Source organism: Trematomus bernacchii, unplaced genomic scaffold (assembly GCF_902827165.1).
Source record: "Trematomus bernacchii unplaced genomic scaffold, fTreBer1.1, whole genome shotgun sequence".
Classification (NCBI taxonomy): domain Eukaryota; kingdom Metazoa; phylum Chordata; class Actinopteri; order Perciformes; family Nototheniidae; genus Trematomus; species Trematomus bernacchii.
In genome coordinates, this window is record NW_022987686.1 from 1,643,552 (window position 1) to 1,662,224 (window position 18,673).

An 18,673-nucleotide genomic window follows, 5' to 3' on the forward strand; every position below is an offset into this window, starting at 1 on the left:
GTGTGTGTTTCCTGTATCTTATCGCTTTCTTAATCTTCTTTAGTGTTTGCCCCTACCATTTTCCAAGTGCTCTGCCTCACCGACACTGCCATCCGGCGTTGTCCTCTCGTAGCTGTCCTCGGGCAGGGGAAGGGCGCCCAGCCGGGGGCCCGACGAACTCTTGCTGCTGGGCGTCTCTGACTCGTCCAGGCCGCTGTCGTAGCAGCTCTGCAGCGATCCCTGCTGGTGAGGGTCCTGGGGCTGGCTCACCACCGAGAAGGTCACACGGCGAAACGGCTACAAGAGAAACCAAACGGCCGGGGGTCACTATAAAAGGGACTGTTGTACTTTTATTGTTTGACGACAGGTTTCGATCTTCTGGATTTTGGAAAGAGATTTCGGGTCAGGGTGGTGGAGAAATAGGTTAGAAAAAAGGAGGCAGGGGTAAGGAGACTAGTGGAGGAATCATTAGGAGTCGTATAAATGTGCTAGCTAGATTTTAAGGGCACAACCATTAGAGCTTACATACATCTCCAAGCTAGCTGTGATGTCACCTCCCTGACCCCAAAACAAAGACACCTACAATCTGTTCTATCACAACAGCCAACAAAGACCTTTTATCCCCTCAAACCAGGTCATGCTTTCCTCTCACCCTGAAATCTATCAATAGCAATACATTGTAATAGGGGACAGGGCGTGAGACTGTACAAAAAGGAAGCTTTCACAAGCTTGCGTGAAGCTCAGGGGACCAAGACCACAACTGACTAAACGTGTTTGTTAGATAAAGAAAAGGAGGGAAAAATGCTCCGGCCTCATTTACTTGTTTATTTGCCCATTAAAAAGACGACAAAGTGAACAAGCGTCCGACTCGAAGTCTGATTCCACTCCGCAGAGCGAAAGCACAAAGACCAGTGCGTACAAATAGGGATTGCGTGAGCACATGCGCACACGCAAAAGCTTTTTGCTAGACGAGTTGTGGGTTAACAATCGAAATAAGTGTAGCCGGCTCAAACACATTATGGAACAGTGTCCGCAGTTAAGCAGTAACAGGGCATGTCATTAAATCGGAGGCCTATTGCTTACAGTCTGTTTGCCTTCCTCCCCTCAACATCTCTCAATCCCTGTCTGAGCATTGTACAAAGGTGATGGCAGTTGGGAGGGGGGGGGGAGAGAGGGCGAATGAGCATGAGGCGAGGAATGGAAGATCAGGTTTGGTCATTACCAGAATAAATGGCATTACAAATGGCTAATGCCATTCATTAATTAGATACAAACCCAGTGTGAGCATGCCAATGTTGCTTCTCCAACCCATTGCTGGACCTCATCACTTGTTCTTCTGCTTTTTGCTTCCCCCCCCACCACCTCCTTCCTCTTGTTCAATCATAACAATATTAAATAAGACAAAAGCCCATTACTCAAACATGTTGTCTTTCTCTCTCCATCTCCTATTAGTTTCCCAGATTGTCTCACCTGATGAGGTGAAATCTGCTATCAGCCACTGTGATCGGTAACTGCGTCTTTCATTTCTACATCTATCCATTCCCCATCTACTGCTGTCATTCGATCGGAGAGGCTGATACCAAAACATCCTGTCAAGCTCTTATCATGTGTACATCTACATCTTCAGAAATAGAGTGACAGATGAAGTGTAAGCACACACATACACACAGATACAGGCACAATCTCAGCATGTCACCATAGGAAGGTGAACTTCTTTGTTATTTTGTCATCCTTTCATACTTACTGTAAGCATATCTGACTCTCTGCCAGGCACATGCCATGAAAAAATAACTTTTTGATAATGGAAATTCCCACAAGCCACTGGGGGAAAAAAAAAGAAAATGGGCTTCCTTTTGCTGCTTGTATGGAAATTTGCATTTATTTATTTCTGCCCAGTTTCTATTTCTCTGGCTGGCTAGCACAGCAATCTTGGCAATAAATCATGTTTCCATGTAATTACAATCAACACTCAACAAATGAATTGGTATAAATATTCATGTGAATTTCACTCGGATAGTCAAACATTTGTTGCATAATTAAAATCGGGGCCCAGAAGGAAAACTGCTCTCAATAAGTGCAATAACACTTGAAGAGATGCTGAGATATTAAACCATGTTTTTTTTAATTTTCTGTTTTTTTTTCTGTTTGTTTGTTTTTACTCTGAAACACTTGTTTGGTGTGAGGTGTGTGTTAACAAATCCCACAGCTTGCGTGTGGACAGAAAAGAAAGTACTTTGTCTGGATCAGATTCAGTGGAGTGCCACACTCCTTGGGAAACACGGTTTTCTAATGATACAAATTAAACCACTGTTGCCTAATGAATTGCTGGCGAGACCGTCACAAAGAAAAGAAACACTCGAGCAGGCGCGCACCGGGGGAAAATTGAGTTTGGGAGAGAGAAAATAAGCTGACGGGAAGAAAAGAAAAAAGTGAAATGAACAAATAGATTTTATTCACCTGAATTTCCCCTTATTTTCACTGGAGGGAGAGCAAGATGGAAGAGTCAGATGGAGAAAAAAAAAGCTAATTTGTTTGCAGACCAGAAATGGAGTTCATGCCGAGATCGCCAGAGGCTTTGGATTAGAATCTGCAGCAACCACCGTCTGCACAGCGACCTTTCATTCTGTGTCTTTTCAATAAATGAATACAATAAAAAGCGATCCTTTCTTTGTCAATTTTTCTCTTATATTTGCGTGTGCGTGCAACTCTCGGTGTGTCTAAGAAGTAGCCAGGGAACACAAATGAATTGCCCAAATGCCATGTGACATTACATATGCTTTTTTCCTCTCTCTTTCAAGTATTCAATTGGGAATAATTGAAGGGTTTGTCACATGGCCAAACCACAGGGAAAATTAACAACATGATCTGCCACACACACACACACAAGCTATCTGGGTTGAAGGCTTGGGTTTTGCTGCCCCGGAGATACTTTAATGCATGAGCAATTGCCAGGGAGATTTTACATGTGAGACATAAAAGCAAGCTGTGGGTGTTGCAGTGAAAGCGTTCCCCTCGCTGTCTGTTCATGCTGTCATATGGCACAGAACTGTCCCCCTCTCCCCAGATACTGGTCATTTTCAGACCCGGTGTTTTTGTAAAGCCTGGCTGAGTACATGCCCTTTGATTGCTATCCCTCTACTTCCCACCCTGACCTGCCTGCCCTCATGGTACGCTCAGCTGTCAATCAATCTAGCAGCGAGCATTCACACACACTTAAATGTCCTGACCCCAGTCCCATTTAATTTGAAAGGACAGATCCTATTTCTGAGGAAAAAAGATGACTTACGACCCAATACAGTTTGTTTAACTGTCTTCTATGTGAGGGGTCATTTTAAACACTTGGATTTAGAGATCATACAAAAAGTAACAAAACCTCATCAAATCACTTTAGCTAACGCTGTGTCCTGCCAGAGAGTGGCCAAGCATTCAGTGTATGGCTTTCATTACAAGTTAGCACCAGTTTGCTTTATATGTACCAGATGTCGGGATCCATTTAGGAGGGGCCTCTTTGGGGTGCGCCTGTGATTGAAAGCCAGCTGTGACAGCCACGGGTGATTGAGCAAATCCGTCATCCCAAAAAATGAACAATGCAAACAAGCCACAGGTTTACTGGGAGCTCTGGCCGAAGCTTGGCCGGGCCTTTTTCTGGACGCTAAAGGGGAAACACATGGGACTGACTCGAGCGGAGCTGGAGCCAATAAAAACAGGACCTTGCCACTCTTGTCAATAATGTGTGACCTTTCGGATTTGATTTTCATTTCCTTCCCCCTCCCCCTTTTGAAACGTTGAGCCACTGTCAGCATCGCTCTGTTTGAACCTTGTGTTTTCTCCCAGCAAATCATGAATGGGTAACAGAGAGTTTATGCCTTTACATGAAACCTCAGAGTTATACATATCAATGGCACTAGTCAAGGCACATTACTTAAGGCTATGCAGTAGCTTTCATGTCAAGTATTTTCTAAAAGTTCTCCATATCATCTTCCCATTTGGCATGCTTAATGCCACTCGTGATACATTCTATGTATAGAACACACAATGTTGACTGTGTTTATGTTCTACTGCAACAACTCGTCCACTGAGGAAGCCTTTTGAACTCGTTCTCTCTGGTTGTCTGGTTTTATAATTAAGCCCACCTTCACCAGAGCCTCCGGGTGGTTTGAAGGATAATGGAATGATGTAGGTAGGTCTACTCAGAAAACACAGTGTTTGTCATTTCAGCTGTAAATACCTTTGGCGGATGGCAGTGACCCACTACCGTGAACCACAGGAAGTAATTGTGGCTGGGCAGGACTTGGGGCTAGGGGAGCAAACGTAAACTGCAGGCCTAGTGTCTTATTGCAGTCAACCAAGAGAGATGGAGGGATACAGGGAGTGGAGTATGAGTAAGTGAGATGCGGAGACGGATAAAGAGGCCATTTGAATGGGGGGGGAAGTGAGAGAAGGGCCTGACACATGAGTATGGCCATGATTGCCAAAAGTGCCAGTCTGTAATTAAGAAGCCATGTTTCATTTTTAATGGGCAACTAGACAGCGACCTGCGATACGCCACCTGAGACGCCCAGAAAGTGCCAAATAGCCACGCTACACCAAACAACATACCTGCCAGGATCTTAAATTGCATTAGCCTAATTGCGGACGCTCTGCTTTGTTAAGTTTAAATGCAGGCGAAGCTGTAATTCCAGTGCTGATGAATTAAGAAGATCATGAGATACACTGATGCTATAAATGAGACACATGCCCTCAAGGTGAATGTCTGACTGGAAATCAATTGGAATCTGATCAGGCTGGATTCAAGTTTTGTTTGGGTGCTTCATTACGATGCAATGCTTAGCTAAGCTAGTTTGCTGTCTGGCATTGGTAGTCACAAACAAGGAAGGTGTAATTTGGATGGGCTCTCAGGTAAGTTGACAAGGTGGATTTCAAAAAGGCTTTCTGTCAGGGCCGAGTAAGTTGTGGGAATTCTGGGGGAGATGTGGATGCAGCTTTGTTAGTGCAACCGCCTGCAGAGGCTCAGGTATCATGTTCTAGCCTGACTGATAGTTTTGGCCCTGTCAAGCTCCAGTGCTCCTCTTCACTTCCTCACATTCCCCCCGTCTTCTTCAAGCTTCTCTCCTCCTCACACATTCCTCCCAGGTCATTCGGGATGAAGAGGAAAATCCAGGGTAACATTTCCAACGAACACCCAAGACTCGCAGAAGAAAAAAGAGAATAAAGCATAGCCGAGATAAAAGAGGCCCTTGCGAGTTCAGTGTCTGATATTTCCAACATTGTTTTCTGAGTCAACAAAGATGCAAAAAGTGTTTTCTTTTTCTTGTTCTAGTCTGCTGAGTTTGAAAATAAGTCGTTTTTTTTCACATCCTTTATACAGCCGCTCTCACAAGGGTACCCAGCTGCCTGTTCCTCACCTTAACTGTGCCTTTTAATAATGGATTGGAATATAATAAGAGATAAGATGGACAGATTGGAATGCTGATCGTTCATTTAAAAGCGAGTCAGGTAGATACGATCCGCATGGGTCCAAAGCTTGATAATAACATTTTTTAAACACCTTTAAAAATACTTTTATTACAGGAGGTGCAGACATTACGGGCAACACATCACACAGCCTCGTTAAGAGTTGATGATGCTATTAGCACTCTCTTGTCGATCTTTAAACTATGAGTATTTTTGTACCCTTCCCTTTTACCATGTGGTCGTTTTATGATCTGACTGCGCACCGATCAATAGGATGTCCTTCAGCGCGTGTTCACTGGCTTTCTCTTGAGTCTTTACTGACCCTTTATTGCACTCTTTGGCAGTAGAGAAAGCTGTATAAATATAATATGTGCTGCAGTAAGAAAAGACTATTCAATCATTTCAAAAAGACAGCAGGACACCCAAACCATGAACTCCCGTATGCTTCCGATGATTGTATGGTTGGGTTATGGCATAAAAAGTTATTGCTAGGCACAGAAACTCTTCTGAAAGAACTCTTGAGGGACGCATTCTTAGTCGCAGAACTCGTGCCTTGGGAACCATTTTTGATTGAGAAAAGAGACGTGGGAATTGGATATGCAAAAGTTGGAGAGAGCCTAAGAACAGAACAAATAAAGGGACATGGATGATAAGAAATTAGAAAGTGGGGATCCTTCCATCCCAAGCTTCGTTTTCTGTCTTCATCCACACCCCCGTTTTGTCTTTCCTTTACCCAGTGTGTTGGGAATGCCTTTGGAGGAGTGCCACAGTTAGCGCTTTCTTATTAGCATGCACCCCATGTGCACTGCCGAGAGTCAGACCCGCAGAAAGGAAAAATAAATGGAGAGAAAAAGAAGATCACATGTGGTTACTTTCTTAAAGTCTGGTCTAAACTTTTAATTGCTCTTCAAGTGGCGGATTAGGCCATTGGTGTAACAGAGATACTATTCAGGGGGGATGCGTTTGAACATCTTCAGAAGCTTAGCCCAACCCCTGACCTGCTGTGAATGGCAAAAAGAAGAGTGTTTTGGTGTGTGGGGTGTGGGGGGGAGGTGGTTGAGTGGCAGTGGATTAGCTTCAAGCTGACAAATAACACCCTTTGTGGGATTCTGCTGCTTTTCTGCTGGGCTGCAGGAACACCATCACAGCAAGCCTGGTGTCATGTAGCATGAGGCTAAAAGGGACGTGACAAAACGATACATGAAGGCTTCATAATTCATAAAGGGAGGCTTGTCATTGTCGACCAAATCACTAATGTATTTGCGTTCATTCTGTGGTAGATTTTTTGCGGATTTCCACAGCAACATCCGCGTCTGTCAGCCGCGAATTATGTTACATCCTCTCATTATGAATGAATGGGGCCTATCCTGTGTCGCTTTGTTTGAGCCACTGCTGCTGACACAAGCGCTAGCAGACGCTTGGAAGGATTGTCAACCAAACCCTGACCCTGGTGTTGCTTACATAGAGTCTGCCGGCAAAATCTTGAGATCATCTTTCGAACCTTTTTTTGAATTACGCCCTTGTTTGAACTCCTACATCTGAATGGCATTCCATTTTCCGTGCTTGTGCCTGTGAGCAGGTGAAATTGCTCCCTGGCATGCGAGCACTGTTACTTATCTGAGCGAAAGTGTATGTGTCATGTCTTTGGCATTGTCATGTCATTTCACATGTCACCCAGCCGTCAGTTTATGTTCCCAGTTGTGGCGTAGAGGTTGGTTGGGTATCTAGGTGTCGTGTTTGGGGATCCATCACAGAAGTGACTGCGATGCATCTGACCACCGGCCCACTACTGTCAGTTTTTTGATGAGCCTGGGGCTGGCGCTAACGCTAGCTTGTTGTGACACAGGTCTGGATGTCAGCAGAACGCGTGACATGGCATCAACGGAGCCAAAGCGGCCAAATGCCAGAGTTGAGCACTCGCTGCCACAGTTATGAGAAACAGAAGCGCACTTGTTTTGCTACCTGTCCCATGCGAGCACAGATTTAGAAGAGATTTAGAAGCCTTCAAATGCTATATCTAAACAAGTTAATGTCAACGCCAAAAAGAAAGTGATAATATCTGAAGGAAAGGATACAGAAAGAAAAAGGCTGAGATAAGAGAGGGAGAAAGAGAAATGATTCTTTATTTACCATCATGAGTCACTGATGACAGATAACCCGCGTTTAAGGGATCAGGGCTGCCATCCAAACAGGCAAAATAGAAGAGCGAGATAGATTGGGGGAGGTTAGAGAGCATATCCAGCTTATCCGCTAATGAGGCGTTCTATTTGTGTATGATCATGCAGGCATGTTTCATTCAAGTGGGATAAGTAGTGTGTGTCCTAGTGTGTCGCACATGTCCGTCCCTTTTTGTCTATGTGTGTTTAATTCCCCCCTCATTCAATAAGAATAGCACCACCAGGTGGCGCGTCTTGATGTAATGAATGCCAACTGTTTGTCCTGATCATATCACTTACATATACTTTCCTTACAGGTCCCATCCACCACCTGTTCCCGACAACATCAGCATAAGACAATTACCATCCATACAATAATGAAAAGAATTACTACAAATGAGCAATTAGACCCTAATTTCAGGATGAATAAGCTGACATTGAGAAGGGGGAGAATGGGGGGTAGAAAAAAAGCGAGGGTAAGAATTATTCAACAGCACTGCTAACGTGCTAACGTGCTAAATTCTGGTGCAACATAATGGTTATGATAAATGGACTGGCTACACACACTGAGTTGCATATTTAACAGACTGAGACTTGGCATTGCAGATGTTTCTCCCCCCACATTTCTTCCTGTCATGTCCCCCCTCCCTCCATCCCCGTTCATCATCTCAACTCGTCCCCCTTATCTCCCAACTTCCCTCTCTCCCCTAGTCTCTGTCACTCGCCCCGCTCTTTCCCCTCCTTGCTATCTTTGCTGAGATCATGCAAGGTCAAACCTCCCTGACGTTTGATGGATGAAAATGGAATTAAGATGAAAGCATACTTTCAGATAATGAAGATATGCGGCGGGAGATTAGGAAGCCGGTGAGGCTGCTGAGGTGCCGACCAAATTAATATTGAAATTTATGTGTGTTTGGCTCAGGCCCAGACAATCCCCATGTGCTATTTTCACCAGGGGGGCCAAAGTGGAAAACATAACAAAAATGTTAATAGTGTTTGAGGGATAGGGTAGTGGAAAAACTGTTCATCCGACAGTGTTCATTTTGTCAGATGCAGGAATGCAAAAATGAACTAGTGCACAATGCAGCCATTCAGGAGCAGAGAGCAGCAAGAGATTGTGTTGGGAGCATCAACCATGCACACCTGTAGGGCTTTGTGTGTGACGTTCAAAGATTACATCTGTAGAAATCACATAGGATGTTTACAGGTAGCATGTTTGCCTGTTCAGATATTGACTTTAAAAGGTGTATGATATACATCTCAACAATCTTCCCCATCTCAGCCGTTCTAAAGGGTGTATCAGTGCATGCATGATGGAGGAGCATGTTGTAGAAGATAGGCAAAAGCGATAAGGCCCCGTGCCTCAGAAGGCATCAAAGACATACAGTCTATCAAGCCCCAGTATCACTGTCTGATGACGGCGATATGAACACTAATCCGCATGTAAAATAGTCCTCTCCTCCAAGGCACTCCTTTGAGTGCTTTTAGCTACCAACGTCTATCTCTCTCTCCAATTCTTTCCGCATTCTTGCTTTCTCTTTTACACTATTCCCAGCTTACGAAACAAATGAAAGGCAGAGCGGATACACAATGTGCTCTTAAGGTCTCATTTTCAGCTCCAGCCCTATTAGATCTCATTACTCAGTTGTTGACTGGGCAGCCATTTTGGGGCAGCTAATGGGAAATTTGATAATGGCGTCCGGTTGTTTTGGTCCCCACTGTCACAAGTTCTCCAGCACTCTGCTGGCAGTGGCACTTTGTTAAGGGGGCTCAGGAGTGTCGGAAAAACACAATTAACAGTGCAGCTTGTTTGTTCCCTCTGGTATTTCTGCCCAATAAGTCAAAATAATGCAGAAAAACATTTGGAGGAGGAGTACAAGAGAAATGCGTAGTTCAATTTGGCCCTGTTTTTGTCCTCGCTAAGCCGCAAGCTGCTCTCCAATTATTGAATAAGAAAGAGGGGAACAAATGTGGTCAGGTTACATGGGAGAAGCCAACAAAGAAGCTCTTTGTTAAGACATTAAGGGAACAGGCAAATTGCAGAAAATATTAGCTTTCTTTCAACCTTAATGAAAAGTTACAGAGAGGTCAAAGAGGCATTATTACTGGACACCTGTGCCTGCGTTCCGGTGAGCTCTGAAACAGTGTACCAATGCCTCTCTGCCGTCAAAAAGTGAGTCTGTGTGTGTGTGTGTGTGTGTGTGTGTGTGTGTGTGTGTGTGTGTGTGTGTGTGTGTGTGAGTTTCACCTATCACCTTACCGGCAGCTGGTATCCTAGGAATAAAAGAACCGCCAGAGACGGCAGCGGAGGCAGAAGATGAAGGGGAACAGTGGGTGGGATTGTGGCGGCGGTGTGCTGGGTTAGCAGATGGAACGGATCCTGTGTCTCGTTGAAATAACCCCCCCACCACCTCCCACCTCCCTGCCTACTTTCTCCATGGTGCAGGTGAAAGCACCTAACTGTATTCATGACCCCCCCCCCCCCCCATCCTCCTCCTACTTCTAATCAGGAATAGGACAGAAATGAGAGGACAGGGAGCTTTGAGGGGGAACAGGGAAAATAATGGATGCTATTGAAGAAACCTAAGCTAGCGGAGATAGATAGCCCGAACTCACACACACACACACACACAGACACGCAGACTTCTTGAAGGAGCTGCTGTTTCTAGGGTAGCTAGTGAGTGACTCAAAGATGGTTATTGATTAAAGTGACATTGGCGTGACAGATAATGGTGACGAGTGGAAAGGCGGATAGTGCATCACATGCGGCATCATCAAGGATCTATGATGCTGGATCAATATGGCGGCATGGAAGCGGGGTTGGCGATATGTGTTTTCTTTTTTTGGGGCTTTTCTGCAGCCTTGTGCATTTTCAGCCAGAACAGGAAAAAATGCTTTTCTGTCTCCAACCCTCTTTTTTCCCCTCTCTTTCACTCTCTCCATCTTGCTTTCTTTGTCACCCAGCCACAACAGAGCTGCTATGGAAGAAAAATAACAACATCAAAACTCAAGGCCAGAATTGAGGCTGTCACATAAAAAGACAAAACATCCATTTAATTTGAGCTCGTATTACATTGCCATTGTTCTCTCTCTTTGATCTAAGAACAATGCCCAGGATGCGCCTCAGATTGGGCCGCCTCCAAACATATATACCTAGTTTCTGCTGAGCAGGTTTTCTTCCCCATTCACCGCTTCATAAAAGCAAAAAAGAAAGAAATGCTAGCAGCGTAGCACAGCACCGCGCCACACTAATGATGGCCCTCATCAGGCTGGCTAATTTAACCCCCTGTGTAAATTAAGAGTTAGAGGTCATGGGGGGGGGGGGTTGCTCTAGCTAAAACAATAATCACATCTCTAAAAAAAGAAAAACAGCCGCTTGGCCCATATTTCTACACTAGCGAGAAGTTTGGATGTGTTTTATTTATTTGCAGTGTAGACTTGATTATTATGAATTTGGGGCATTGGAAGAGAAGTTATTTAGCAGTTTCTGTTATCCCCCATGTATTTACTTTGCCTCCCCTGCTCTCTACCCCAAACATCCCTCCGCCCCATCGCTGTGCCTCTGGCCCTCCTCTTCGGCCAGGATAAAAAGCAGGTCAGGCTTAAATTACTCAATAAATAATAACTCAATAAGCTAATTATTATAAACCAAAAAAACAAATTGAGGCCATTTGTGTTGCAACACATCGCCATCTGGTAGAAACAGCAAACTTGTCTTTATAATATTATTCCAGGTGGTAAAAATCTGCCTATATATACTTCCAACCTCTGACATGGATTCTGAAGGAGTGGGTTTGATAAAGTTCAAGGTGTTTATTTTTTCCCCATGTGGTTTTATAATTGAGTGTTTCATCTGAAGCAACTCTTTTTACAGTAAATGACCTTTCTTGCTTTAGTACATGATCCTACATGACAGTGCTGATGGTTGCTGAGTTACTTATTGAATTGTATCTGACATGTGCCAGGGACCAGCCCCATCCAGATGTGATCATCTCCATTACTTTGTTTGTTTTTTCAGCACCGATAACTTTTCATTTCTCATCCATCTGTCAGGAATATTACCCACTAAGTCATCCATCACCCACCCATCCACTCCCTAATTCTCACGTCTCTCGCTCGGCTTATCTCCGTTCTTTGGCGCTGAGGCGTAATACTAACAAGGTAGAGAAAGACGAATGGCTTGTTGGGTCGTAAATCCGCAGATAAGGTGAGCGGCGTGTTTCACATTACCGCTTTAGCCCGCGTTATACCATGGAGGGAACTTTCCTCACACTCACACACATGAATAAAGGTCCCTGTCATCCTTCCCAGTCTCCACTAATGAGTTCCATTTCATTCCCACATTCCATTACACGACCCTATCAACCTCAGCCGTGTTGAGTTGCAACGCCACCATCTCTCTGCTTCATCAGTGTGTCTCTCTCCTTCTCCCTCTATACAGTGCAGCTGATCTCCGTCGAGCCCTCGCAATCTAGTTAATATTTCATCAAGTGGGGAAATTCACATCTGTAGGTCACATTCTGGGCCTTGGCAATTAGAAACTCAAACAGCAACCTGGCTTGCTTCTTTCATTCTCCTTCTTATCCTTCTTCTTCACACATTTTTTTCAAAGGGAATTAACAAGTTGAAATTAATTTGAGCCACTCGCTGAAGTCCTTATGAGCGCAATCGCTGCGAGTGGCCGAGAGCAGGCGGAGGGGTGAGAAGATGGGGGGTGATGTGAAAGATTGAGTCAGAGATATAGCGGAGAGACCACCCGATTCCACATGAATAAAATAGCATTTCTGGTTTTAAAGTGTTGCTCAGCTAAATGAGAGACGACCGCAGTCATTTACTTGAAACAGATTCTCTTTGGACATATCCCTCCATTAAGAAACTAAAGATGTGATATCACCACGGTTTGCTTCACACAATGAACTAGAACCCACGGCTAATTACAGCCACCCCAGTTTGAGTGTTAATGTATTTGTGTTCATTTGTGTAACGAATGTGCAAGTGTGTGCCCTCTTCTTTTTGTTTGTGTAATTACATGTGCGCTCACTGAAGGACATCTGTGTATGCGCATTAACGGTGTGTGGTGTGGGTCTTAAGTGCATGCTGGAATCCTCGGGTTTACCCTAGATACGCTATCCGAACTGGATTAACAATGCCTCATTCATTGCAAGATCTTTGATTAACCCCGCCTATACCTCCCAGCATTAGAGGCTTAACAAAAGCATGCCCAGTCTTAGCATGTTCCCATTTACAATAGAAACGCAACAAGACAACCTCAGGGCACTCCGACATTCGGCATTGTAGCGAAATAACAATGTAGGACGTGATAAGAGATTTGATCAATGAGCCATTTGCCGTTGTTTCCACTAGGAAATCAACACAGTGGCTCTGGGATGGATTTAAGAAGATAACTGAGCCTGTATCTGCTTAAGATAATGTGTAGAGTTTACATAAACACGGAGAAAAAGCTCACCATGGGTTATAGAGCACTAACTAAAAACAATCTTCTTAGTTAAGCCCTGTTTAATTCTTATGACAGGGGTTGGTCAGGAGGCTGTCTGTGTTGCTGATGTAGGAACATTATTAGCAATGACCCACAATGCACTCTAATACGTGACCTTGTGACCTTGTTGTTGGCAGCCAGCTTAAAGCTAATACGTATTGATCTGTTGTTGGGGAAGGGAGTGCGTGGAGGGAGTGAGAAAGATATATGGACAGAATAAATGTAAAAATTCGACCAAAAAAATCACATTGGCAACTAAAGGTCCCTGCTGGGCTAATTTAAGCAGGCAAACAAGAGAGGCAGCCCAGCAATCTGGCAAAAATAAAAACCAATGCTCCCCGCTGCAGCCAGCCAACCAAGGCCATCACGCATGAAAAATGGCTCAGATCTACTGAATCTTTCTCGGTTGGTCTAAGCGAAAACATTGCAATGCAAGCCAGTGAGCGCTCGTATTGAAATGATAGAACAAGCCTTGCACCTTTTTTTTGTTGGGATATGCAACTTTGATATGATATGTTTGTATGCCAGATCCAGACACACCCATCCCACACGCAGCCCAGATCTGTCCATCAGCCATGTGTTTAGCCAACCTGAAAAAAATCTGCCCCAATCAACAGAGAAGCCGAGGCTTGTCAGTCACACATTAGCAGCCAAGTCACCACAAGGCAGAGGAGGAGATGAGGCTGAATGCTTATTAGTGACTGTGAAATTTGAGCCCCAAAGCTTCTCTTTGCATTCACAGGCTTCAGTCAGAAAGCACCATTCCTTTTCTTTAAGAGGATTTTTTTTTTTTTTTTTGCTCAAAATGATACAGGAGTGAAAGCTGGGGAAGGACTAGGCAGAGATTTTTATGTCCAGACCCTGATGTTGTTAGCACACGGATATATCCCACTATAGCCCCCACTGTTACTGTAAGCATAAGAAAAGGAAATTGTTTAATGTAGTATGCTCTTAGAGATTAGGAGGCTTTCCTTTATCCCACGGAAATGAACTGAAGTGTACTGGAGGAATGCCGATTGGTTAGGTAGACTTTGGCTATCGACTGAGAACATTTGCTGTACATTTAAATAAAAAAATCAGTGAATGGAAATTGTTCAACCCCCGCAAGGTGGTAACACCATGTAAATGTGATCCTTCGTTATTCTAAAAGAAATGCTTGGACAGCTTAGAAACGAGCACACACGAGCAGTTTTTTAAGAAAAGAGCCCACACATGTTCTAACATTCATACATTAATAAAAGCATACAACCACGCACGCCCCCTCCCACATACACAACAATGCAAATCCGGCTCACATGTGCCCGCTCGCAGCCGATGGACGTAGCGCTTAAATGGATGTGACACTAAAACAGGCAGCATGGTTCGGATTGCGGCTGGTTCAGAATCACACTCTGTGCATCAATGTTGAAATAACGATGTCTTAACATATTTGTCAAACAGATGTAGCTACTTTACACTTGCTCGGGGAAGATGCAATATGCAGCGCTTTATGGGATTCTGTTTTTCAATAACGATGCACAGCAGCTGTCAGTCAGAGCTTGACCGAATTTCAAAACACCCACACACTCCCCGGGTCTGCTCAATAGTTGTCATGAGTCACCGCTACAAGCAATTACTGCGATAATAGAGAAAACCACAAATGAAGGAAGAAAAGACGGAAGCATTAAATATATATTAGATCAAACTGAGGCTTCTCAAATCTATACACACAGATTAGGTACTTGCAGAAAACAGGGCAGCATAATCAAGATGGCAGGCTGAAAAACAAACCGTATTTTTAGATTTGTCTCGCAGCCCAAGCATATGTGCTTTGGATTGGATTCCACCAGAAGCAGAGAGGCGCGTATCCCCGCTAGCATGTTTTACCACTTTTCCCCGCCTCTCGGTGTGTATCAACCCGAGGATTGACCATCAATCGCACACCGTCCCTGTTCAATCTGCTCATTGTTTGATCTAAGCAAGGCAGAGCCAAAGAATAAACAACTCTATCACAGAAGGGTTTTGCATACAAGAGAAAGGCAAAGAGATACAAAGCAAACAAATAAATGTGCCAGCCCGAATGAAGAATTCTGGGCTGCGTAATTAGGCAACATTCATAATACATGACCGGAGGGATGAAGGGAGGGGGAGCAGGGAAAAAGAGAGAGGAGAAAGGTAGCGGGGAGAGCATTTGAGTGCACGAGCAGGAGTGGTAATGCTTGATCCGCTGTCATTGATCAAATGTGTGTGCAGGAGTGTGTTTATTTATGTTTGCCTCCATCATGCGGCCTATTGGTGTGTCTCTGCACCTGTGTGTTTGTTTGTGTGCACGGTGTGATGGAGGCAGAGGGCCTGTGGCAGGTAGAAAATGGCCCGGGCCTTTTCATTTGACACCGCTGCGCCTTCAAACAAACTACCTAGGGCCCCCGCGCACACCCATAATCCATTCAAGGTAGCAAGCAATTTTCATTATTGACTGGTGAGAAACACGGGCAGAGAAAGAGAGACAGAGAGGGGGGAGAGTAAGCGAGACGAGATGGAAAACAAAAAGAGAATAGCACGGCTGAGCGGGGGAGAGATTGAACGTGTTAAAGGAGGGAGAAGAGATAGCAGGGTGTTGGCAAAAAAAAAGGAGAGAAAATAGATTACAAATAAAGAAGGGGGCTCAAGAAGATGGGATGGCTCCAAAGAGATGGATGTGATTGAGAGTGATGTGACTGGAGAGGGAGGGAGGGTGGAGATGAATGGGATGCAATCATAGAAGGAGCTAATGTATGAGTACTTATATACGGAGCTCATGTTTACCAATGGCGGAGGTGGCAACTTCTATATATGAACACACATAGACACACACTCCAAGTTGTCTGTGATGGCCATTGAAGTGAGAGGGGTGGAGTACATTTTGACAGTATGCTAATCCAGACCTTGCAGAGAGGGCCAGGGTTGGACGGCCAGACATGGTCATGACCGTGAGCTGATGGATGGTGGAAGAAAAATGTCTACAGACTCTTCACTTTCTTTTTTTGCTTCCAAAAACTACAAATCATGATACAGATTTAAACTCAGGTGAATCTCCGCCGCTTGTCATTTCCTCTGCGCTTTTACAGTATCGCGCTTTGAAGAGCTGTCAAGAATATTGACAGGGCATTTTGGGACAGTGTCATTGAAATGCAGCTCGGCGAGCCACCGAAGAAGAGGGAGCTGAGAAAGGGAGGGTGCTGAGAGTTGTTAATGCTTGAAAGAAATCCCTCTGCGCGTTGTATACAATCACACAGATTTGTACTCTTTAACCCCCCTCCTACCACCGATGCAACCTTTTAAAGCGGGCTTCCTCTCCCGAACACATTGCAAAATGTTTTATGATAGGGGTTTGAGCTGTGCATTATTCACTTCAGGCCTGGTGGGCCGAAACAGCAGTCGACAGGGAGCATTCTCTGCTTTTATACTCACTCTATGCGAGAAGAGGCTGGAAAATGAGAGAAATGATTGATATTCCGTCCTCGTCTTGTTCCAGTCAAGTGACAAAATTCCCCTCACAGTGTTTTTCTATCTCTCTCTGTCTCTCTAACAACCTGAGCCAGCAGCCAGGAAATGAGCCTGTTTTGTTGGAAGTTTTTTTATTTCTTTTTTTTTTTTTATATATATATATAATCTAAATAAAAAGTGACAGTCACCCTCACTGCGGTGCTTTCCCTGTGTGTGTGCTAGGAGTATATGCTTGTGTGTGACTCCTGCAGCTAAAAAAGGGGCAACCTGTGCGAGCGTGCATGCTTTTGACTGAGGGCTCATAGCGGGGAAGCGCATGCCCCATACCTCGCTATAAAGGTTAACATCACTTCCCATGGTGCATTGCTGTGGCATCCATTAAACCTCAACAAATAAGTAATAACAGCTCCGATCGCTGCCAAATGTCTCCCTTGTTACGCATTCATGGCTGCACTTCCTGCTTCTAAATCCCTTATGCTAACATCCCAGTTCTCTTTCGCCTTATCTTCTCCTCCTCATCCTTTCAGCCTCCCTCCTTTCCCCACACTCACATCATCTCTCTCTCTCTCCCTCCCTGACACACACATTACACTCACAGGGAGTGTGTCTATGATTATGAGTCTCTCTCTTTTTCTTATTTTTTTTTTTTTCTTTACGACCGGGGCCAGGGCCAGAAGTTGCCTCTGTCAGCACAATGAGGCCCTATAATGGATGGTAATCATTCAGCGAGCGTGGCAGCTACGGCTAGCCTGAGAAAAAAAAAGAAATCAAGTGAGTGAGTGAGAGAAAGAGAGAGAGAGAGTAGCCTGGCTCCTCCGCTGCTAATCTCAGCTAATGGCCTCTGCAGAGCCAGGAGAGAGCTATACGCACTAATAATGCAGCGGGGGAAGAAACGGAGGGATTGGGCATGTGGGGTGGAGAGGTTGGTGGTGGTGAGGGTGGTGGAGAGTCAACTGAGTGTTCACAAAGTGTGTATGTGTTGAGGGGGAGGGGGGGGGGGTTGGGTGTAAAGAAGGAGGGAAAAAGGAAAGCAAAGTCAGCTTAAGCGCAGGTTTTAATAGCATCATTATTATGGGGAGGCACCCACTATGGGATTTGGAACCACACACACACACACACACACACACACACACACACACACACACACACACAGACTCATATGCACAAGTCAATTTGAAGACGTGTTCATATGTTACACCTCACCTAGCTATTCATCAGTGGCTAGTCAACCTATTCTGTTGGGGTTTTTTTTCTGACATGACTATTTTAAATTAATGTTCTAATCTAAATAAAAGAATTGGGAAATACCTTTATTCCTCTACATGCAGAGAGTTCAATGAAAAAGGATGTACCTGCCATGCTAGAACAAGCCTACAGCAAGCAGCTGTACAGACAATAAGTGTATTTCCCAAAATTCTCCCGAAAGTATTTCTAAAAAATAAAAATAAAGTTACTGTATATCATTGAATATTATATATTATATTATTGATTGGCTAAAATAACTACTGTTAAATATATTTAAACACTTGTTGTGCTCAGTTTGTGAAGATAGATAGACTGTTTGGAGGTTTTCAGTATTCACAGTGGATTGGATTGAAGCGCCCTAAATGTTTCAAACCTGTACAGGCTTTATTACCAATAAAACATAACTGATATTTTGTATTTCTTAAAATAAAGTACAAAGCAGAAACCCTGTGGCAAGCTAAAGAGTCAATAAATAAATACAAATCAAATATGTATAATATAGGACTGTAGACAGTCATGATTTGACAATGCGCTTCATTGGCTAGTGTTGCAATGAGCACCATGCTCTGAGGGATTGGACGTTTGTCTAAAGGGATTAGCTCAGAGGATAAGCTGGATGTTTCCCATATCGCTTCAGCCTAACTGAGCAGAGAGACAGCAAAATAGTACTTGTTTGTGCCTGGCTCATTTTCCAATTCTGAAATATATATTTATCCTTTTATCTGGTTTTCATCATCCGCAAGGTTATGCAAGCATGAGCAGAGACAGGGCCATGAGGTTGGAACGCAGGAAAGGCTGATACCAAATTACTGTTGTCCAGAGCTCATGCAGAAAGACTCAAGGCTGGGGATTGGAGGAGAGACCAGCGGGCGTTTTT

At 44.3% G+C, this 18,673-nt stretch overlaps 1 protein-coding gene across 5 annotated transcripts in view; it reads right to left on the minus strand.

Annotated features, from left to right (window-relative positions):
- Positions 1-18,673, minus strand: part of pcdh7b (protocadherin 7b) — a 101,012-nt gene that overhangs the window by 52,297 nt on the left and 30,042 nt on the right. For 2 of the 5 annotated variants that reach the window (XM_034136929.1, XM_034136932.1), the window contains exon 2: positions 57-276. The exons of 2 other annotated variants lie outside the window; for them this stretch is intronic. In XM_034136929.1, coding sequence (XP_033992820.1) covers positions 57-276 — 220 coding nt within the window. The remainder of the gene's footprint in view (positions 1-56; positions 277-18,673) is intronic. One more of the 5 variants, XM_034136930.1, reaches the window with a different exon arrangement.